At 43.5% G+C, this 23,955-nt stretch overlaps 1 protein-coding gene across 1 annotated transcript in view; it reads right to left on the bottom strand.

The window, feature by feature from the left end:
* prex2 (phosphatidylinositol-3,4,5-trisphosphate-dependent Rac exchange factor 2) overlaps positions 1 to 23,955 on the bottom strand; it is a gene marked incomplete at its 3' end in the record, with an annotated part of 94,568 nt that overhangs the window by 30,814 nt on the left and 39,799 nt on the right. Inside the window, exons 8-13 of the mRNA XM_034241316.1 lie at positions 16,603 to 16,706; positions 12,544 to 12,693; positions 11,672 to 11,813; positions 8,521 to 8,621; positions 8,167 to 8,270; positions 8,039 to 8,088 (exon numbers count right to left, since the gene is read on the bottom strand). Coding sequence (XP_034097207.1) covers positions 8,039 to 8,088; positions 8,167 to 8,270; positions 8,521 to 8,621; positions 11,672 to 11,813; positions 12,544 to 12,693; positions 16,603 to 16,706 — 651 coding nt within the window. The remainder of the gene's footprint in view (positions 1 to 8,038; positions 8,089 to 8,166; positions 8,271 to 8,520; positions 8,622 to 11,671; positions 11,814 to 12,543; positions 12,694 to 16,602; positions 16,707 to 23,955) is intronic.

Raw genomic sequence — 23,955 nt, 5'->3', positions numbered from 1 at the left:
ACTACATACTGATATACACCTGAACATCAGCAGGAGGAGGACTCTTTAAAGTAGAGACACTACATACTGATATACACCTGAACATCAGCAGGAGAGGACTCTTTAATGTAGAGACACTACATACTGATATACACCTGAGCATCAGCAGGAGAGGACTCTTTAAAGTAGAGACACTACATACTGATATACACCTGAACATCAGCAGGAGAGGACTCTTTAAAGTAGAGACACTACATACTGATATACCTGAACATCAGCAGGAGAGGACTCTTTAAAGTAGAGACACTACATACTGATATACACCTGAACATCAGCAGGAGAGGACTCTTTAATGTAGAGACACTACATACTGATATACACCTGATCATCAGCAGGAGAGGACTCTTTAAAGTAGAGACACTACATACTGATATACACCTGAACATCAGCAGGAGAGGACTCTTTAAAGTAGAGACACTACATACTGATATACACCTGAACATCAGCAGGAGAGGACTCTTTAAAGTAGAGACACTACATACTGATATACACCTGAGCATCAGCAGGAGAGGACTCTTTAAAGTAGAGACACTACATACTGATATGCACCTGAACATCAGCAGGAGAGGACTCTTTAAAGTAGAGACACTACATACTGATATACACCTGAACATCAGCAGGAGAGGACTCTTTAAAGTAGAGACACTACATACTGATATACACCTGAACATCAGCAGGAGAGGACTCTTTAAAGTAGAGACACTACATACTGATATACACCTGAACATCAGCAGGAGAGGACTCTTTAAAGTAGAGACACTACATACTGATATACACCTGAACACCAGCAGGAGAGGACTCTTTAAAGTAGAGACACTACATACTGATATACACCTGAACATCAGCAGGAGAGGACTCTTTAAAGTAGAGACACTACATACTGATATACACCTGAACATCAGCAGGAGAGGACTCTTTAAAGCGTACTAAACCAGATGGAGAACATGTGAAGTAACAATAACTTAGACTCAGACAGTAATGGAGTCTCAATAACTCCTGCTGTCGGCACCTTTAAACTTGAAACGCCGCTGAGTCATAAATCTGAGGGGCTTTTCTGAGAGATGGTGAAAGAGAAACCGCATTCCTGGGAGCAGCCCCCCGCGGTGCTTTGGCGTTACCCACAATGCCGCAGTGACCCCGGGAATGTCTCTGAAACTGAGCCGTGACTTTCCCATGAACACAGGGGCCTCCCCGGACACACACACACACACACACAATACGCAACGCGGTACTTTGTAAACATCTCTTTAGGGCTACTCTAAATACTCAGTTTCAGCTTTCATTTGCTGCTCTTCTGCACAGTAGAGAAATATATTTTTTGACGGTTAGATCATTGAATCTAAAAAGGTATAACACACACACACACACACACACACACACACACACACACACACACACACACACACCTTGGTACTTTGTAAACATCTCTTAAGAACATCCATCTGTTTGCAGATTTATCTATATATCATATTCCATTTACTTTATTTAGACTCTTTTTGCACTATTTCAATTTTATTTGTATTTACTTGCACATTTCAAAACATTCTCTTGCACTATTTTATCTGTTTTATCTGTTTTATGTCATATATATATATTCACGTTGCTCTGTTGGAGGAGCCTTCAGTTTCTCATTGCCACATCTCCACTAAGCCTTGAAACCTATAAAGCCTGTCAGCGTACGTCGTGTAAAGCATCTGAAATCCTCTATATTCACACACTTGGTGCAGAGGAGGCGAAAGTACCTCCTGTCAGAGTGAAGGATGGGGGCAACATCGTCCAGTGAGCAGCCATATGTCGGGGGGAGCAAACAGCTCTCTGAGGTCAGGGAGGTTTCTAACTCGCTGTGCAGAGGAAAGTCCACGCTGACATTGTCGGGGGAAATGGATGAAGATTTCAAATTCATTCTTTGGGAGGAATGGATGCAGAAAGTGCAACATACCTGAAGATGTCGTTGTTTATTCTAGGAAACCCTACACATGCACCCATAACGTCGAGTTTCTGGAGGACAAACGTGCTCTTATTTGTTTGAAATGGTGTGAAGAAAATGTATGACGACTTTTGCTTTGTGCAGATTAAAAAACCTCGTCATTGCATTTTTTAACGTTCCACTGTGTGTGCGTGTGCGTGTGCGTGTGTGTGTGTGTGTGTGTGTGTGTGTGTGTGTGTGTGTGTGTGTGTGTGTGTGCATGCGTGAGTGCGTGTGTGTGCGTGTGCGTGTGTGCGTGTGTGTGTGTGCATGCGTGAGTGCGTGTGTGTGTGTGTGCATGCGTGAGTGCGTGTGTGTGTGTGTGTGTGTGCATGCGTGAGTGAGTGCGTGTGTGTGTGCGTGTGCGTGTGTGCGTGTGTGTGTGTGTGTGTGTGCATGCATGAGTGCGTGTGTGTGTGTGTGTGTGTGCATGCGTGAGTGCGTGCGTGTGTGTCAGAGGTGGGACCAAGTCATTGTTTTGCAAGTCCGAGTCAAGTCTCAAGTCTTTGCGCTCAAGTTCAAGTCAAGTCCTAAACTTTGACAAAACGAGTCATAAACAAGTCATTATGTGTTTTTCACCAAATGTAATGACATCGATCAACAGAATAATACTTAATAATCAAACAGCTCTTTATTAGTCTCATTAATAATTTAATAATCCATTTTCTCTCTGCTGGTAAAGTAACGTGTGTTTTTCTAATTTAAGAGGGATCAGTAAGGTGAGGCTACCGTGACGGTTTGATTCAGAAGGAGTTTAATGGATAAGATCCCTGATGTTGAGGTAACCAGAATGTTTATTTCCACTGTGTACAACATGTTGTAAGGGACCCACAATCTATCTTTATGCAAGGGATAATGTGCAGCGAGGCGTCTCTATAAAGAACACCTGCATCTAGATCCCTCTGCAGGTGGTACTTTAAGTATATTCTGATGCTAATACTTTTGTACTTTTACTTGTAACATTTTGAATGCAGGACTTTTTATTGTAACCGAGTATTCCTACACTCTGGTACTTTTACTCAAGTACAAGATCTGAACTTCTCCCACCTCTGACAATAAATCCTGAGTGGTTACCAAAAAAAAGTTATTTTCATTTTACAGATCCTGCTCTCAGCTCTTTCTCCAGTATCATTGAAAAGCAGCCAGATGCTGCTTCTTTTTTCAGTTTTCGCTCATTTCTTGACTTTTTCCGACGCGCTTGCATTTAAATCCAGCTCCCCGTCGCTCTGTGCAGCTGGCCTGTACCACTACACATGCTGTGCCCCCCACCCTTCTTTCACATAATGGTATGATCCTAGTGTGTCCTCGCATATGATTGGCCGCATGGTGGCCCAGCTAAATAAAGACCCGCCCCTGCCTGCAAGGATTCTCAGCAAGAGGAGGAGCGGCTGAAGATTCTGCTCTCCCCGACGGGAGTCTGCTCTTCTAGCGGCAGCTCGCGATCGGCGTGTTGGAGACCTCTGAATTAAAGTAGCAAGTCACCTCAAGTCAGAAGGCTCAAGTCCAAGTCAAGTCCCGAGTCATTGGTGTTCAAGTCCAAGTCGAGTCGCAAGTGTTTTGTGATGTTGTCAAGTCGAGTCCAAAGTCATCAAATTGGTGACTCGAGTCCAAGTCATGTGACTCGAGTCCACACCTCTGGTGTGTGTGTGTGTGTGTGTGTGTGTGTGTGTGTGTGTGTGTGTGTGTGTGTGTGTGTGTGTGTGTGTGTGTGTGTGTGTGTGTGTGTGTGTGTGTGTGTGTGTGTGTGTGTGTGTGTGTGTGTGTGACTCAACACACAGACTGAAGTCTCTGATGAACTGATCACAGACCCCAGTGTGGTTGTGAAGGCCGACATCACAACACCTCAGGAAGAGACTGTGGAACTGCACAGAGACTCTGCAAGGAGGGTTCTGCTCAGCACGAAGCAGTCTGAGATCAGGCAGCACTGGTGTGGACTCAGACTACAGGCCTGTTTGGGGTTTGCTGACCACTCAGTCTCACACTCAGTGTTTCAGAACGCCGCTGTCGGTGAGGATGTTCTGACATTTACCATCAAAGCAAGACTGCAGGTATTACCCACTGAGTACAACCTGTCCACCTGGTACCCTCGCATTCACACTCCATTCTGTTTAAACCATCAGGATTCACAACAACGCCTAGAATCCATTGCACACATAACACATGGATGTAATGCATACAGACGCCTGTACATAGCCGGCATGACCGTACTGTGGACATTGTGTCTGATGCGGTACGAAACATCTTACCATCTAGCGCAGCAATGTACAAGCACGCTAGAGAGCTACCAGAACGGTTTGGCTTCACCAACGATGTCTTTGCTGACATCCCAATACACCTGATGTGGTTTCTGTTGACTCCACAGGGAGGTGCTAATGTTAGAAGTAGGCTGTGCCTTTGACCTGTGCATGGACCAGGCTTTCCAGGACAAGTATATCAAATACCAACCACTGCTCGATGTGCATAGCATACTCATATTCGGAAGTCTTGGCCATGTATATAAAAGCACCGTGATTGGTCTGAGAGTTGCTGGAATGTCAAAGAGAAAAGCCAAACAAATGCTATATGGAGATGCTATGTGTTCCCCTAAGGCTGCAGCTTAGCCGTGTGGAGAAGGAGGTGCTATGTGTTCCCCTAAGGCTGCAGCTTAGCCGTGTGGAGAAGGAGGTGCTATGTGTTCCCCTAAGGCTGCAGCTTAGCCGTGTGGAGAAGGAGGTGCTATGTGTTCCCCTAAGGCTGCAGCTTAGCCGTGTGGAGAAGGAGGTGCTATGTGTTCCCCTAAGGCTGCAGCTTAGCCATGTGAAGAAGGAGGTGCTATGTGTTCCCCTAAGGCTGCAGCTTAGCCGTGTGGAGAAGGAGGTGCTATGTGTTCCCTTAAGGCTGCAGCTTAGCCATGTGAAGAAGGAGGTGCTATGTGTTCCCCTAAGGCTGCAGCTTAGCCGTGTGGAGAAGGAGGTGCTATGTGTTCCCTTAAGGCTGCAGCTTAGCCGTGTGGAGAAGGAGGTGCTATGTGTTCCCCTAAGGCTGCAGCTTAGCCGTGTGGAGAAGGAGGTGCTATGTGTTCCCTTAAGGCTGCAGCTTAGCCGTGTGGAGAAGGAGGTGCTATGTGTTCCCTTAAGGCTGCAGCTTAGCCATGTGGAGAAGGAGGTGCTATGTGTTCCCCTAAGGCTGCAGCTTAGCCGTGTGGAGAAGGAGGTGCTATGTGTTCCCCTAAGGCTGCAGCTTAGCCGTGTGGAGAAGGAGGTGCTATGTGTTCCCCTAAGGCTGCAGCTTAGCCGTGTGGAGAAGGAGGTGCTATGTGTTCCCCTAAGGCTGCAGCTTAGCCGTGTGGAGAAGGAGATGCTATGTGTTCCCCTAAGGCTGCAGCTTAGCCGTGTGGAGAAGGAGGTGCTATGTGTTCCCCTAAGGCTGCAGCTTAGCCATGTGGAGAAGGAGGTGCTATGTGTTCCCTTAAGGCTGCTGCTTAGCCGTGTGGAGAAGGAGGTGCTATGTGTTCCCTTAAGGCTGCAGCTTAGCCGTGTGGAGAAGGAGGTGCTATGTGTTCCCTTAAGGCTGCAGCTTAGCCGTGTGGAGAAGGAGGTGCTATGTGTTCCCTAAGGCTGCAGCTTAGCCGTGTGGAGAAGGAGGTGCTATGTGTTCCCCTAAGGCTGCAGCTTAGCCGTGTGGAGAAGGAGGTGCTATGTGTTCCCTTAAGTGCTCTGTGCTGCTTAGCCCCGATATATTTGATTCCCTGTCTTATGTAATATAATTTGTGGAACCAAATAAAGTATTCAAATGTATGTGTATGTGTGTGTGTGTGTGTGTGTGTGTGTGTGTGTGTGTGTGTGTGTGTGTGTGTGTGTGTGTGTGTGTGTGTGTGTGTGTGTGTTCGCTCCCCGCTTCACTTCATCTCTCGCTCGGCCAGGAAATTATACCTAATTATTCAGGGTCCGGCTGCTCCAATTAAACTCTGGCGTTTCCCAGGCCCTGCGCTGCATTGTACCACACACACACACACACACACACTCAAGGGTGTCTACGTCACGAGGTTTGGGACTGAATGCCAACACACACACATCCTCCTCCAGGCTTTCAGGAGTTCAAACAGAAACATAGCAGCAGCCGAGAGTTTTATATTTTGTGTGAAATTAAATCTGTTCTGCGGGCACAAACACAAAGGCCTTGATAGGCACACACACACACACACACACACACACACACACACACACACACACACACACACACACACACACACACACACACACACACACACACACACACACACACACACACACACACACACACACACACACACACACACACACACACACACACACACACACACACACACACACACACACACACACACACACACACACACACACACACACACACACACACACACACACACACACACACACACACACACACACACACACACACGGCTCTAAACCAGGACCAGAACTTCAACAATAGCAGTGTTGAATAAAGAAATCTGTATTTTGCATCATTTTAAAGAACTCAATGTTTACTTCCAGCAGCTTCATGCGGTCGGTCTCACTCACTGTAACGTGGCCTCTTTCAAATGCTCCACAGCAGCACTCATATGCAACTGTAGTGAATGCATTGGACCCAAAGATACTGTGAGGACTCAGCAGAGGAGGAAGACCACACATCTCCTTTCACCAAATAACCACAGCAATACAATGTGTTACAGCGCCAGCCAATAGGAGCATCTGATGAGTGGAAAGCTGCAGAGAAACATTCACAGGGTTCTTACACCTTTTCCAAAGTCAAATTCAAGCACTTTAAGCATTTTCAAGGTGCATTATCCAGCTTTTCAAGCATCTTACAGCTGTTGTAAATTACATATTTATATACACATACTCAAATGATTATTTCCCTACCTCACATTAAATCAGATGTTCTGTATGCTATAAACAACCAAATGTGTGTTTCGTGATAGCATTCCACACGAGGATGAACAATTAAAGAAAAGAAAACCAAGTTTAATATTTCAAAATGAGTGACCTGTCGTAGACTGGGCCTCCCATATAACCTGGCTGAGCCGATATACAACAATCAGCCAAATAACTTTTCAATACATTATTGATTACTATTTTTGAGGTACTTTTAGGTTGGCAGTAAACACAAGTCAGTGGTACATGGTGTACTTTTCCTCCACTACATGTATTTTAATACCTTTAGTTACTTCACAGATCTGGATGAATGATGTGAAATATAATCAAGTGTTGAATCAGACTTTAGTTCCACCTGGAGTAAATCCACCAGCTACCCTGCAGTATACAAAGCCATTCAAACTAGCTGCACCTTCACCAGCTTTGAGAACACTTTCATGATCAATCATTATAAAACATATCATATATATTATTCTGAAATGGACCAATCTGCACAACGACTACTTTTACTGTCTTTCACTATATTTTGATGAGAATACTTTTCTACTTTCACTTGAGGAACATTTTGAATGCAGGACTTTTACTGTAACAGAGTATTCCTACACTCTGGTACTTCTACTTTTACTCAAGTACAAGATCTGAGTACTTCTACTTTTACTCAAGTACAACATCTGAGTACTTCTACTTTTACTCAAGTACAAGATCTGAGTACTTCTACTTTTACTCAAGTACAACATCTGAGTACTTCTACTTTTACTCAAGTACAAGATCGGAGTACTTCTACTTTGACTCAAGTACAACATCTGAGTACTTCTACTTTTACTCAAGTACAAGATCTGAGTACTTCTACTTTTACTCAAGTACAAGATCTGAGTACTTATAACTTCACTACAAGATCTGAGTACTTATAACTTCACTACAAGATCTGAGTACTTGTACTTTTACTTCTATTGATGACATGAAGCACCAAGAAGGGTTCCTCACAGTATCTGCGCAGCATATGTTCCTAAGCTACTTCTGAAAGACAGTTTTCTCCCCATCTGTCCTCCTCTCCTCGTTAATCAATTAACTCAAAGTTCACCGCCATATTTCCCTCTTTTTTAGTTGCGTAGAGTCAAAAAGAAACGTGTCGTCGTACCTGATGACGGGAGTGAAGAGGCTGTGCAGACGGCAGAACAGACGGACGCCCTGAGAAGAAACAGGGACAGGTGTTTAAGTTACACACGAGTTAAATGTGGTTTAAACGTGAAGAGGATCTGCTTCTACCTTGGATATGACGTCGTGCATGTCGCTGCGCGGGTGGTACGTGCCGTCGTCGTAACGGAAACGATAAAGAACAGGTTCGGGTTTGAACTGGTGTTTGTCTGTGACTGAAAATAAAAGATAAGGTCAATTGAAATCTTCAAGGACTGCCTGGAAACAATATACAGATGGTTTGAGACAAGGATCTGAACGAAGAGCAACTCAAGAACACTATGGAGTTTATTTGAGAAGAGAATCTGCAGACCATGAGTTGCTTCCCATCCCGCGGCGCCACGTAAATGAGACTCCGGAAGGTTTGCTTTAGATTTGGGAAAACTAACAAAGATCAAACCAGAGGCAGTACATGTGACATCATACCATGGTGGATGATGCCGTTCTCCAGCAGAGCCTGACCCAGGTGAACCCCCTCCTCTGGGTTCCCTGTCTCCCCCATGTCCATCAGCCAGGACACAAACTCACTGCGGACACACACACACACACACATCATTACAACACACACAACAAAGCATCATGGGAAACCCCCAGCGCTCACAGAGAGGTGATCTGAGGAGAGAAGCTGGGTCCAACATTTACTGTGAAAACAAACACCTTCTCGTCAGAGGATTGATTTACTGCTGTGGCTTCAGTTGGACTTCATGTGTTTCAGACGCACGGTGAATTCAGCAGGGTTTGGGGATGATGGGAATGAAAGATGAAGCAGCTTTTACAACGAGAAGAGGAAACAAACAGCATCGGATCCTCAGACAGGATGAGAGAAAGAGGATCCTTCAGAGACTCGGGCTGCGTCTCAGGTCGGTTCAATAGAATCCTTGCGTCCCTCACTTGCGTCGTTTCCCTGCGTCTAGCCCCTCCCTCCAAGGAAGCAAGGAGAGACGCAAGGAAACCACGAGAAGCAGGGAAATGAGTTTTAAGAGCAATGGGACGTCCTTTCCTCCGGAGCGTCACGTGAAGCGACGCTGCACAGCTGATCGTCTGACAGCAGCTCTGTCCCCGTTGTTTCCACACACACCCCCGCCTCTGTTAGCACACATTTACTGACTCTAACATTTGTATCATCTGTTGTAGACCATAATACATTAAATACAATAAGAACTTTCTCAAAAAAGATAAACGCCATTCTTAAAATGTATAAACGAAAAAAGCGATCATGAAAATGTTTCCAATAAATGAATAAAACATGTTTTGACCACTTTGTTGTTCAGATATTTCACATATTTGTAACTAAATGAAACATGAATTGAAACAAAACACGGTATAAACTGAGGAGTGAGTCCCGTGAGGTTCATGTGTTTTCTTCACTCCGCTGGGAAACTGCTCTCATGTCAAGAAGCATGAGATCAGTGCATGCACTGCCTCGTCCAATCAGTGAGCGATACACAGTAAGGGGGCGGGGCGAGTGTCTGAGGATTTCATCGGAGGATGGTCTGCTGGTTCCTCGGTTATCGCTCCTCCATTATCGCTCCTCCATTATCGCTCCTCGGCCCTCGCCCCTCGCCCCTCGCCCCTCGCCCCTCGCTCCTCGCTCCTCGCCCCTCGCCCCTCGCCCCTCGCCCCTCGCCCCTCGCCCCTCGCCCCTCGCCCCTCGCCCCTCGCTCCTCCGGCAAAAATAAGCGCCATGGGACGCCAACCTCTGGAGGAAAGCACCCAGCGTTAGAGAGGTGAGCTTCTCACGGAGGATCAGGGTCACAGACGCTGCGAACACTTTGAGGAGTTTAGATCTGATCGTGGAGCGAGGGGAGGAGGAGGAACGAGAGCGACTCTCCAAATCTCTCCTTTGTTTTATATTTGAAACTGGATGTTAAAGCTGCGGCTGCCACACACATTTCCTTTGATCAATTAAAACTGTCACTGCGACCCAACCACAGATCTGAAGAAGAGGAGGAAGAGGAGGAAGAGGAGGAAGAGGAGGAGATCCAGAAATAGCCGTCAGCGTTCAAACAATCAAATGGAGAAAGAGGAGGCGTTGGGAATCAAAGCTTCACAAAGGAGGGAGTGGAGGTGTGGCTTCCATCTCTCTCAGGTGTTCGTTTACTTCGTCCTGCAGAGCCATGTCCTCCTCTCCATCAAACCACAGCTATGGCTTTGTGATGGTTTTATATCCCCCCCCTCCTCTCCATCAAACCACAGCTATGGCTTTGTGATGGTTTTATATCCCCCCCCCTCCTCTCCTAAAAATAACTGGGATTGTGTTTTAGCTCGTGTGATTATTGCCAGACGACACATACATCTGTAAAAACATTCAAACAGATGGAAACTGAGAGGCGTTGGTGCCGATAGGATAAATACAGGAAGAGGTCTTGTTAAACTTTATTATTTAATTGCACAGCGTATATAAAAAAGCTGTAATAGACATTTTATAAGGGTAGGGGGTACATTTGATATATCTGTGATGTGTGTGGTTTGTTCTTTAGTTAGTATGTATCTGTTGAAGTATTGCATGTAGGGCATGCATATCATGTTGTCCAGCTGCAGCCAGATGTTTGTGGCTTTTATTATCCAGAAAAAGGTTTGAAAAGGCGTCGATTTCGGGTAAAAAAACACTGGGAAATAAAACGTCTCAATGTTCAAATGTATCATGTGTGAACTCGCCTTTTCAGAACGGCTTTTCTATGTATTTAACCTGCACATTTAGAGTGTGTTTGAGTACCTTTGAAAGCACTCTATTAATAAAATAGATTGTTATTATTAGAAAATAGACAAAAATGTCCATCTCAGTTTCTCAAAGTCCAATAAAAGGTCCTATAATGTCAAATATATTGACGTTATCATCATAAAAAGCAGAGAGGCAGCAGATCTCCTTATCTAAGAGGCTGGAAGCCACATTTCCTCATGAATAAATAATTATAATGACTAATTGTTGCTGTTCCAGATTTGGATCCTACGCAAATCAGCACTGATTCCAAATCCATGCAGGTTCATTTTGACTTTTGAAGTATTTATATTGTAAATGCAAAGAGTGTTTCGGGGCAGGATTAAACTCTGGAAGCTCAACTCAAACTAACTGTATACTTTGCATGAAAAGCTATCTGACAGCGAGACATCTGATGAAAGCTGGAGGATGGATGTTTAAAAACAGCTTAAGGATTTACAGTAAATATTCTCACCTAGCAGCAAAGCAGGAAGTGTTTGCACTCATGTGTCTGTGCACATGTTGCAGATGCTCTAACTGAGACAGGAAGAGAGCGTGCAGGAATCTCTGCTCTGATTTACGGCTGGTATTTAAACCCCAGATGCCACGCCACTAATCCCTAAATCAGATTCATGAGACATTCACACACAAAAAGAGCCGACGCTTCTTTCGTCTTCAGCTGCCGTCTTTAGAAAGTCTTGCCAACTTAAAACAATGTGTAATCTGTTCTGAAGATATCAGCATGTTCTGCAGGTCTTTGTATATTTGACTCAAAACTCTGCGTACTTTCCATCAAATAGAAAGACATATTCATACCCGCTGCTTATAAACAAATGACTCACTACTTCACTCAGTGTTTTGGTGGAGAGAGGGTCTTACCTTCCCAGGAAGCACTTGGGGAAGGTGGTGAGTTTGCGCTTGCGGTCCTTGATGAGGTTTCCTCTGCTCATCAGCTGGTAGAGCTTCTCTCCTTTCTCTGACACCATCACCCAGGTGTCCTGCTCCATGCCCAGCCGAAGACCTGAGGGGGAGATTATCAATCAATCAATTAACTTATCAATTAAACAACCAACCAACCAACCAAATCAACCAATTCATCATTCAAGCAATCCATCAATCATTCAACCAACCAACCAACCAAACAACCAACAAACCAACCAACCCATCCATCAATCAACCAACCAACCAACAAACCAACCAACCCATCCATCAACCAACCAACCAACCAACCAACAAACCAACCAACCAACCAACAACCAACCAACCAACCAACAACAACCAACCAACCAACCAACCAACACCAACCAACCAACCAACCAACCAACCAATCAACCAACCAACCAACAAACCAACCCATCCATCAATCAATCAACCAACCAACCAATCAACAAACCAACCAACCAACCAACCAACCAAACCAATCAACCAACCAACAAACCAACCAACCCATCCATCCATCCATCAACCAACCAACCAACCAACCATCAATCAACCAACCAACCAACCAACCAACCCATCCATCAATCAACCAATCAACCAACCAACAAACCAACAAACCAATTCATAAACCAATCAACCAACCAACCCATCCATCAATCAATCAACAACCATCCATCCAACCAACAAACCAATTCATAAACCAGCCACCCAACAACCAATCAACCAACCAGCTGTTTGATCTACAGATATTGATAACTCTGATTCTTACTCTTGCCTGAGCTGTTTGATCTACAGATATATTGATCTCTTACTCTTGCGGCGCTCCCTCTCCTTCATGACGGCCTCCAGCCATTCCTGCTTCTCCTCCGGACTCTTGGCCATACACACGAACCATTTGTTCTTCGCCGTGTTGTGGATCTTCCAGCCGTTGTTCACGATGTTCCCGCTGCTGTGGTAATCCGCTGAAACACACACACACACAAGTTTCACTTCAACAGATCAACACAGTCATCAATATGTCTATCTTTCTGACTCATTAAGGCTGCAGTCATCCAATCAGAAAGGTGCATCTTATTTTCAGATTGGATAAACTACAAAAAACTACTTTCTTTTCTGAATATCCATGCAAAGATTCATCGTTTCTGGTATGACATAGGTCACATGACTAAAAGAAGTATTGAAAACAACGAGTCTCTTGAAAATAAATCCTTAAAACGTGTTTAATCCCAGATCAAATCTACTGTGAGGTTCAATGTCTGTTTTCTTATTTCTTATCTTAATGTTGACGTTGCAAATGGAGCTGCTGAGATGCACAAACATGTCAGACTTCAATGATAAAGTATTATCATATAGTGTGATTGCATTGGCTCTCGAACAGGAAGCAGAGCAGAGAGCTGTGGGATGCATTATACACAGGAGTGGGTTTTCCAATTCCCCCAAACAGCATCCATCTTGAGGCTGTTGAGGTAGAGCTGTGTCTCGACTCCATTGAGCACTCCATTGATTATCGCTGCTCTCCCCTAATGAGATAGACGAGGAAGAGAGGAGGAACCATCCATCAGCGGTTTGAACCACCAGGTGCTCAGAAAAGTTCCACAGAGACGGAGATAAAGAGTGCGAAGACGGCCAGAAATAATGGGAATGACTCAAAGGGCCATTCTTATCTTCATCTTCATCTTCATCCCCCTAAATGCATCAATTAAGGAGGTCAGATGTAGAGGTTTCACGTCTTCTACCACCTGTTCTTCTATACATGTTTAAAAATACCTAAAAAGGCCACTCCTGTTTTAGCCACACTGCATTAGCTCCGTGTTTACTCTCAATGATATAATAATAATTACCATAAAATAATCAAATAATTAACAAATCATATCATAAAGTAGCAAATCTTATCTTATCGAATCAAAAAGTATCAAATCGTATCGTAACATATGGAATAGTATAGTATCTTAAATTCACTATTCGTAACATAAAGTAACATATCGTATCAAATCAAACTGTATCCTATCAAATCTTAAGGTATCGTAAAGTAGCAAATCATATCTTAGTAGGGGTGTAACGCTATCCGTATTCGTCCCGTCACGGTTCGGACGTCACGGTTCGGACGTCACGGTTCGGCACACGACGAATACGCCTTTTTTTTTACGAGTGGGAAAAAAGTCAGGGCAGTATCCATTACACTATTTATAATCCAGGGGGCGGGATTGCGCCTAAAAGCTGTTTGCCAGCCGCCCTTAAACAACACATGAAGAACAAGAAGAAACACAACAACAAAACGAACAAAATACAAGAAGAAGAAAAGTTAGTTTGGCGATTTCAGATAACACACAGGAGCTAGAACCCACCTGCTTCTTTTACATCAGCTGTGTGGGAACATTTCGGGTTCCCTGTGGACTACAATAACGATGGAGTGCGAGTAGTGGATCGGACGAGGACGGTGTGTCGGCGTTGTTCGACAGCGGTGCGGTATGCTAATGGAAACACACATGCTAAATCATATCAGAAGGCATCAGCCAGATTTGCCACTCACCGGAGCCCGGCGAAAGACAACAGCAGTTCAGCAGCTATTCTTTCACACACAGTGACGTCACGAGCTACCCACAATGCAACGCGCGCCATATATATATATATAAATACGCCATTTTCCTGGAGGTGCAAATATCCTGGAGGTGCAAATATAAACAGCTAGCTAACGTTGCCAGGCAGAGCGCACTAGGTTTTTTTTCTGAATTAACGACCGAAGAAATCGCTGCATGTCTTCGGATTACATCTCTGGACTTGAGGGTGTGCTCTAGGTCGTTACCAGCGTACACTAGAGCTGTGTGGGTTGTCGGATTGCCCTTACAGACTGCGTCGATTTTGGCTGCATCTACGTCTATCTTCTGGAAACACCAGGTGAATACCCCACTTGTCACAATAATATTATCATGCCATTGCATATATGTGGTATTTTAGAGTTGACTATATTGATTAAGGCAAAAGACTATGATATTCAGTACAGGAAGCTTAGCAACACCTAGACGGTGTACGGCTAAACCCTCTGCCTGCTTGCACCTCGCGTAAAATGGCGGATACCGGAAGTACGGTGTCGCCCTCGGCCTAATACCCGTATGTGTGTGTGAAAGAATGCGCTCTTGAAACACTTTCTTATTATTTATGATGTAATATTTTCAAGACATTCTTTTTAGTTTTACAGCTTATTGAACCTTTTTGTTTGACATCAGCCATTATAGATAATATGGCCATCTGAGTGTTTGTGGTTTGGTTTTAACCGTTTAATGCAGTTAATTATTCAAAATGTCAGAGTTCCTTATTTGTAAACTGAAACTTGCTCTACTGTTCAAAATAAATAACAAACCTGGAATGATGCATTATGCTTTGTTTTGCTTTTTCTTGTTGTACTGAACCGTGACTTCTGTGAACGTTATAGCCCTATATCTTATCGAATCAAAAAGCATCTAAATGCAACGTATCGATTGTATCGTGAAGTATCTTAAATTGATTGATTGATTGAAAAGTTTATTAACAGCTTGTATATTGGGTACAGTACAGTACAGCTCAAAACATACAATTGTTAAGGGGATGAAGACCAGAGAAAGACTTTCGTCTTGTTTACATCAGGGTCCCCCATTTCCAATTCATCATGTCATTTAAGACATATAAGACATATTTGACATACAGATGGCTTATTTACAATTTACATACAGGTGGTTTTTTACATACAGGTGGTTTTTTACATACAGATGGCTTATTTACAATTTACATTTTAGATTTCGTTCTAATACATCCTAACCGGACATTTAAGACATACCAAGTCTACAGATATACAGTTAGTAACAGAGTCTAAAATGCGAGTATATACATAGATGGGGGGGGGGGAAGCTGTCCATTGAACGACAGGTTGAGATTTGTACCATTACCGGGGCCAGTTTTGCAATGCTCTCCCCCGAAGGTGCTCTTTAAGAGAGGTTTTGAAGGTAAGTATAGTTTTACTTTCCTTTACAGTTGTGGGAAGAGCGTTCCACCTTGATGTGGCATAATTGCGAAACGTGTATTCCCCCTTTTTTGTGCCAAATCTGGGTTTCACATGATTTGTGGAGCTCCCTCTGGTGTTATGATCATGGTATTCCTTGACCTTTGGGAAGCATTTTGACATGTACATGGGTACCATAGAGGTGTAGTGGATCTTGTAGACCAGGCCCATTGCAAGTAGCTGTACTCTGTCGTCTACTCTAAGCCATCCTAGGTTGTCAAAGTGGGCAGAGGTGAGGTGGGTTCTAGATGAAAGGTCAAGCAGTAGTCTGACCAGTTTATGTTGCGATGTTTGAAGTTTTATTTTTAGCGCCTTGGAGGTGCTATGGTACCATGACGTGCAAGCATAGTCATAGTACTCTTGAATGAGTGCTCCTGCCAGAGTCTTCAGGGTGTTTTTGTTTACCAGAGAGGAGATCCGGTATAGGAATCTAGTTCTTTGATTGACTTTTTTTATTACATTGGATGCCATTTTGTCACAGGAGAGGTTTGCCTCAAGAATAGATCCTAGGTATGTAATTTCCTTCTTACTTGTGACAATAATGTCGCCCACTGCAACTGAGAAGTCGTCGGATTTGCTGAGATTATGTTTCGAACCGAAGAGAATGGACTCTGTTTTACCCAGGTGTAATGATAGTTTATTATCAGCGAGCCAGGTGCAGATTCTGCCGAGCTCGGAGCTGAGGGTTTTTTCAACCTGCAACCTGTTCCTGTCAGAGACCAGCAGGGCTGAGTCGTCCGCGAACAGGAACAAGTTGAACAAATTCACTATTCGAAATATAAAGTATCATATCTGTGTAACTGCGTAGAGAAATAAATGCTTTTTTGGGATTTCTCACCCGTGCCGTCGTCCACGTTCTCCACCTCCATCACCTCGGTGTTGATCCTCCCTCTGAACAGGAAGCGAGGAGCCTCCAACGCCGTCTTGCTGTTTTTTAAACGTCTTTAAAAGAGAGAAGACATGTTACAACGCAGCGTATAATCAGCGGCTCGTCTGGTCTTCAACCTTCCTAAATTCTCCCACACCACTCCGCTCCTCCGCTCCCTTCACTGGCTTCCAGTAACTGCTAGAATCCACTTCAAGACACTGGTACTTGCTTACCATGCTGTGAATGGATCTGGCCCTTCCTACATCCAGGACATGGTTAAAACGTACACCCCAGCGCGTGCACTACGCTCTGCATCAGCCAAACGACTCGCTGCACCCTCGCTGCGAGGGGGACCCAAGTTCCCATCAGCAAAAACACGTGGGTTTGCTATCCTGGCTCCAAGATGGTGGAATGAGCTCCCATTGACATCAGGACAGCAGAAAGCTTACACACCTTCCAGACTGAAAACTCATCTCTTTCGACTCCACTTCCAGCGATAGAACTATTAACAAATCACTTTTATACTAATAAAGGACTGGCTTATCTAAAGCCAGTTGAGTAGCACTTGAAATGTTTGGCTCTATGAAACCTGATGTACTTATATGATTCTGTTTTCTTCAAGGTTGTGTCTTCCTGGTCGAATGTACTTATTGTGAGTCGCTTTGGATAAAAGCGTCAGCTAAATGCAATGTAATCAGTCGCAGCTCATTTAGGGTTATATAAGAGACTAACTACGATCCTCTGATGTGTGTTACCGCGTTAAGGGAGGACAAAAGCGCCACTAATTGAATTTAAATCAGAGAACATTGAGTGGATCGGCTCTCATGTGCTACCTGCAGACCATAAGAAGCAAACAGCCGGCAGGAAGAAAGCAAAGCGGATTTTTCTAAATAAAAACCTGTTCCATGTCCGGCATTCTTTGCTCATGAGGAGAAATTCCAAGAAATAATAGTTGCTAACTCAGATGAGCTCGTAGTACATTTGTGAGGAAAAGAGATAATCGGGGGAAACAAGGAGGGATTAACGAAGCTCTGCATCAGCAAGAGATCCCTGATCATACCAAATATCATTTGATTATTATTGCCGTCACGTAGGTTATGTTCTCTACAGGTGAATCACATCCAAAGCAAACGGACTCAAAGACAGTTCTTTCCCAAGAGCCATCATTGCTCTGAACACCTTTTCTTTCAGTCTTTATTTCCAACAGATTAAAAAATAACAAATGTGAAAAACAGAATACCGTATTGTTATAATACAGTATTCATCCACATTCATGGTGATATTTGTATATTCAACAAAAAATGTCTTCATATTAATAATAAATCATATGTGTCCGAAAGCGGCTGGGATGAGGATCAGCACCTCCAAATCTGAGGCCATGGTTCTCAGCAGGAAACCGATGGACTGTCCACTCCAAGTAGGGAATGAGTCCTTACCCCAAGTGAAGGAGTTCAAGTATCTCGGGGTCTTGTTCTCGAGTGAGGGAACAATGGAGCGTGAGATGGGCCGGAGAATCGGAGCAGCGGGAGCGGTACTGCAGTCGCTTTACCGCACCGTTGTGACGAAAAGGGAGCTGAGCCAGAAGGCAAAGCTCTCTGTCTACCGGGCTATTTTCGTTCCTACCCTCACCTATGGTCATGAAGGATGGGTCATGACCGAAAGAACGAGATCGCGGATACAAGCGGCCGAGATGGGTTTTCTCCGCAGGGTGGCTGGTGTCTCCCTTAGGGATAAGGTGAGAAGTTCGGTCATCAGGGAGGGACTCGGAGTTGAGCCGCTCCTCCTTCGCGTCGAAAGGAGCCAGTTGAGGTGGTTCGGGCACCTAGTTAGGATGCCACCTGGGCGCCTCCCTAGGGAGGTGTTCCAGGCACGTCCAGCTGGGAAGAGACCAAGGGGTAGACCTAGGACCAGGTGGAGGGATTATATCTCTTCGCTGGCCTGGGAGCGCCTTGGGATCCCCCAGTCAGAGCTGGTTGATGTCGCCAGGGAAAAGAAAGTTTGGGGCTCTCTGCTGGAACTGCTACCCCCGCGACCCGACCACGGATAAGCGGGAGAAGATGGATGGATGGATGTGTCCGAAAGGGAGCAGGAGGAAGCAAATGCTTATTCATTCCCACCCCTTACTTGATCAATGATTGTCCTTTAAATCATTATGCAAGTTATTCCATACATTTACATTTATACAATAATTTCTCATCTTCAATCACTTTCTTCATTCTCATAGTTTTCCCAAAAAGTGTTTCTGTGCATCTTTTAAACTGAATGATGCTTGTGCTTTGTTTGAACTCCTGCTCCAAACCATTCCATAAAGTCACCCCACAGGTTGTTAAACTCATACTTCTCAGAGTTGTTCTGACCTTGAGTTAAAATGTAGATTTCCTCTCAGATGATACCCACCCTCTCTGTCTACGAACAATGTTTGTAATGTCCTAGGAAGTCGATGTCTGGCTCTGTACATGATTTGTGCCGTTTTAAATTTAACCAGATCAATGAACTTCAATATGTGTGACTTCAAAAATAATACATTAGTGTGTTCAAGATATCCAACATTATTGATAACTCTTATAGCCCTTTTCTGTAATGTGCATAACGGCTGTAGGTTGGTTTTGTACGTGTTTCCCCAGATCTCCACACAGTAAATGTGAATCAATGTGACTCTGTACATATACATATATATCATTACTATTATTATAAATACACACTATTATTATTATTATTTATTACATTACAGATTTTATTTTTATACTCCTGGAAATAATGACTGCACTTTATTCTTTATGCTTTATCCCTAAGTATGTATGCTGCGTGTGTTTTGTTGTCTTATGTTGTGATGTTTTTGTTTTGATGGCACTCTTGAAAGGCAGAAGCATTTATCTCATTGTACATGAATAATGACATTAAACTATTCTATTGTTTGTTTGCAGGATTACTTTAAATCTACTCTCCAGATTTCCCTGAAACTTGCTGGAAGTGAGTAGAAACGGCCAAAGAAGAACTCATTGCATTTAGGAGCAGGGCAGATGCCTGCTGGGATCAATATACAAACACATTGCATATTAGTTTGGTTTGCGTCCTCGATTTGTTCCTCCTGCTGAACTTACAGACTTTGCTTCGGTGGCGTCTCCAACTTGTGTGCATGTGCCACAGTATTCGCACACAGCATGACAGCCGACGTTAAATAGTTTTTAAGAGAATAATAATACACTCTTTTAATCATGTGGATCAATCAAGAGCACATCTTGATGGTAGAGCAGCTTTGGTGCAGCTGGAGTTAACCCTTTCTCTCAAAGTGTTTGCACACAGCTGTCCTCACAGTGTTAACTAGGAGCTATCTAGTGATTAACTATTTATTATATTTGATCTATTAAAGCACATTTTGAGGGTTAGGAACATTTTGTGCATCTGGAGTTTACTTCACGTATTTATTCTTCAAACAGAAGTTATTGAGATGTTAGAAAATGTCTCTGCGTCCTCGTTGAGTTTAGTTAATCACCTGGAAGCTACTAACATGTCCAGAAACATAGACTGATCAAATGTCATTGTTTCCAGAGTTATTAACCCCCTCCCATGCGTCTCCTCTTCTGCAGGAAAAGCTAAAGCGCTTCCCACAGTTCTCTCTTTTCTTATACTTGCAGTAAATAATGAATTAAGTGCATACTTTATTTATAAGTGCAAGCTATGAATGTTCTGCAAGAGGAGTCCAGAACAAGTTTTATAAGACCCCGGCCACACGAGGACGAAAACGGCTAAATGCATAGGATTAACGCAATCGCAAACAAGCTTCCGTCCACACGGATAGTGTCTGTCCACACGAGAACGCTCTGTTTAGCTCCAACCGCTGGAGAAGCTGCAGTACATGCAGGAGCCTGTACGTGGCGCTGTAACTTCCTCCACAAAAGCAGCGAAGAAGCATGGTTGTCATGGTTGCCCTTCTGTGTATTCTCCGCGGTGGGGGCCGAGGGAACCGGGCAGAGTTTTTCGCCAGTCAACGTGAATTAAAGTTTAAATCTTCCGGTCAAAGGTCTTCTTTGTTATTTATTGAGCTTCAAAACAAATGAATAACGACTCTATATAATAATAAAATACACGGAGCCTCTCTTTTTCCTCCCTCTCTCCGGACAGCGCCAGTGTCTGTCTCATGCAGCAGCTGATCCAGTAACGAGTGACCCGGCCGACAGTAAAAATAAACATATGTATAACTAGGTAGTTTGAGAGGTGTCTCCGTCCTGTCAGATTAGACTTCACTCGCGTTTATGTCCATATCGAGAGAAAGATAAATAATCTGAATTCAGTGTGCAGTTTACTTTGACGCGGGGGTGAGCAGCAGAGGTGGGGAGAGGCGGGGCTATTGCCTCATCATTATCAGAAAATGATCGCTGAAGCTGCAGTACATATCCACAAAAGCAGCGAGTAAGATTCCCCCCCCCCCCCCCCCGGATGTGTAAGTCTGCTGTAGATGTTGCACAAAGAACTGTAGCATGGTCAGTAGCGTCCGGAGCACGATAGCAACTCTGCGATCCGCCATTGTTGTTGTTGTTGGTGGCGAAACACATCAGCAATGGCGCGGGGTACGCGGAGGTGAGCAGCAGAGGTGGGGAGAGGCGGGGCTATTGCTATTGCGCAATCACTATCAGAACATGTTCGTATAGGGCAGGGGTGCCCAACCTTTTTTGAACCGAGAGCTACTTTTAAAGTTGCCAGTCTGCCGAGATCTACCAGTCCAAGCGTCCAGGCGTAGCCATTACTGACAGCCTACTACCAGGTAAATACACACTTCTACTTGTGTAAAACTGAGTAGTGTTGCTCCAAAAGTATAAATTAGGCTTACTAATAAGACAACTCAGATCTGAAGCTACAGGAATCTGCTGCCAACGTGCAATAAAAAAGACAAAACTAATAGAATCAAACCCTTTTTTTGTTGCATTTATTAGAGTATAAAAATAAATGCCTTTTAAAATAGGATGCAAGCAACACTAGTTTCTTAACTTAACCTGAATTGATAATAGACTATAACCTTTATCTTTATCTTATACCATTTTGTACAATAATTATAATGAATAAGTTCAAATAAACAAAAACTTACAGCTGATTAATAACGGTATCTAACTTGAGTTTTTATTATATCAAAAACCTGTTGAAATGCTACTGTTATTTTTACTGTCCCCAAAAAGCGCGTCGGCAGCCTCCAGGAAAGCTTCTTTCACAACTTCGCCGTCTTTGAAAGACTCGGGCCTGGCGCCACGAGGGGGCAAAAGGGGGCATTGCCCCGAAGTTGTTTTATTTGCCCCCTCACTTTGAGCATCATTCAGCCATCGAAAAGTTAAATAAATGTCACAATTATTAAATAACTTTAAATAATTATTTTCCCCAACACACGTTACTATGTTTAGATCAGATACGTGGGCAGGCAGTCAAGCAACGTGTAAACAAGCCTCAACCCCAAGTGAGCTTGTAGTCTTAATTAATGTTAGCATGTGTGCTTAGCTGTAAACACAGTCGGATGGGGGACCAAAACGTCCCTGTTTTCCGGGCAAAGTCCCCATTTTCGGAATGTGCGTTAAAAAACATAGAGCCAGGTGAAATAAAATGTTACATGTCAGTAAAAACAGAGTAACAGTGTTGTGCCTGTTTGTAGTGTTAGTGTATTTCTTTTTCTAATACTTCTTCTACTTCTTCTTCTTCTACCTCTACTTCTTCTTCTTCTACCTCTACTTCTTCTTCTTCTACCTCTACTTCTTCTTCTTCTACCTCTACTTCTTCTTCTTCTACCTCTACTTCTTCTTCTTCTACCTCTACTTCTTCTTCTTCTACCTCTACTTCTTCTTCTTCTACCTCTACTTCTTCTTCTTCTTCTACCCATGGATGTATAATAAGAAGCTTCTAATTCAATGTACCTTCCCGCAAAATATTGGACAAAAGAAAGTCGGCTAGTAGTGTCAACTAAATCCATAGTATTAGAACAAAAGTGATTTAAACGAGGTAAATTACGAATGTATGTTCTCAATCGCCAAGTGTGGGATTGAATATTAAATTAGATTTATTGCCCCCAGGGAGAAATTCATTTCCACAGCTCTATGAAAACGAGATGAAATCGACAAAAAATAAGACAACTACAGATAGCACCACACATGATGCTTACCTGTTATTATTTAGGGCTGCCTGTATGGATCAGGTTTTTGCCAAAGCGAGCCCTTTTACTATAATAATAATATGTTATTATATAAACCGTATTGGTACAATGAGCGACAACTAGTGACGGATTTTTAATCTGTGTCTGTCCATTTGGTGTAGTATTTGATCCAATATTACATTTGGTTTATATATTAGTCACTTTCTTATGGAATGCCAGGTTTTAGGTCTTGGTTTGAACATTCAATCCTGAAAATAAAAATCAACCAGATTAATTTGTCTTTAATCCTGATATGACTAGAGTAGATAGTAAGTAAATAAATCTGTATAGGAAGACGAGTTAAGGGATAGAGGAGAAAAGGTTATGGTATAATTACAGAGCCTGTCCATTTATAAATTGAGGAAATCAATGTTAGTCTGTTAACGTGACTAACAAAGTGCAGGCATCTAATAATGTACTATCTATTATTAAAGATCAGAGGAAAAGAACAGAATGAGAGGGGTCAATCCGGAATACAAATAAAGAAGCAAAGAGATTGTAGAGCAGTGAGAATGAAAAAAACTTGGTGTGTCAATTCATTACATTGCCAGTATTTTTCGTTGTTGTGAAAAAAAAGTCGCCCCCTAGGATTTTTGAACAGCCCCCTCAGTCATTTCAGCCTGGAAAGACTTCATGTGTTTCTCAAGAACGTGACTGACACGATAAGATGCTCTGGTAGCAGCCTTGCTCTTGTTGTTGGGCCTGGTGGAAAATGGACTGCTGTGCATTTAGCTGTCCTTTCAGGCCCCTCCCCTTTTGGAGCGTAGGGCAGAATTAGGAGGGAATTCCGTCTCGTAGCGTTTGTGCACTGTTTTGAAATGCCGCTCCTAAATTACTCTTCTTCGATAAAGTCACGCTCGCATTGCAGATGAGACAGATGAACTTTGAATTGGAACAGATACAAAAATAATCATCCTCCCACTCGGAGTGAAAATTATATATGTTGGGCTTTTTTGCTTCTGCCATAATTGCGGTCTTGTGTGTGTGTGCGGACTGCGGACTGACACTCTTGTTGACACGGACAACGTCAGCGAAATAGTGCCCACTGCCCACCAGCCACGCCCCGACACATGGGGTCACGCCGGCCAATCACAAAGCTTTGATGCGTTCAAGTGCATTATTCTGGCACAGGAAGATTATGATATAGGACATTA

The sequence above is a fragment of the Gymnodraco acuticeps genome, unplaced genomic scaffold (genome assembly GCF_902827175.1).
Source record: "Gymnodraco acuticeps unplaced genomic scaffold, fGymAcu1.1, whole genome shotgun sequence".
Taxonomy (NCBI): domain Eukaryota; kingdom Metazoa; phylum Chordata; class Actinopteri; order Perciformes; family Bathydraconidae; genus Gymnodraco; species Gymnodraco acuticeps.
This window is presented reverse-complemented; position numbering and strand designations above follow the sequence as displayed.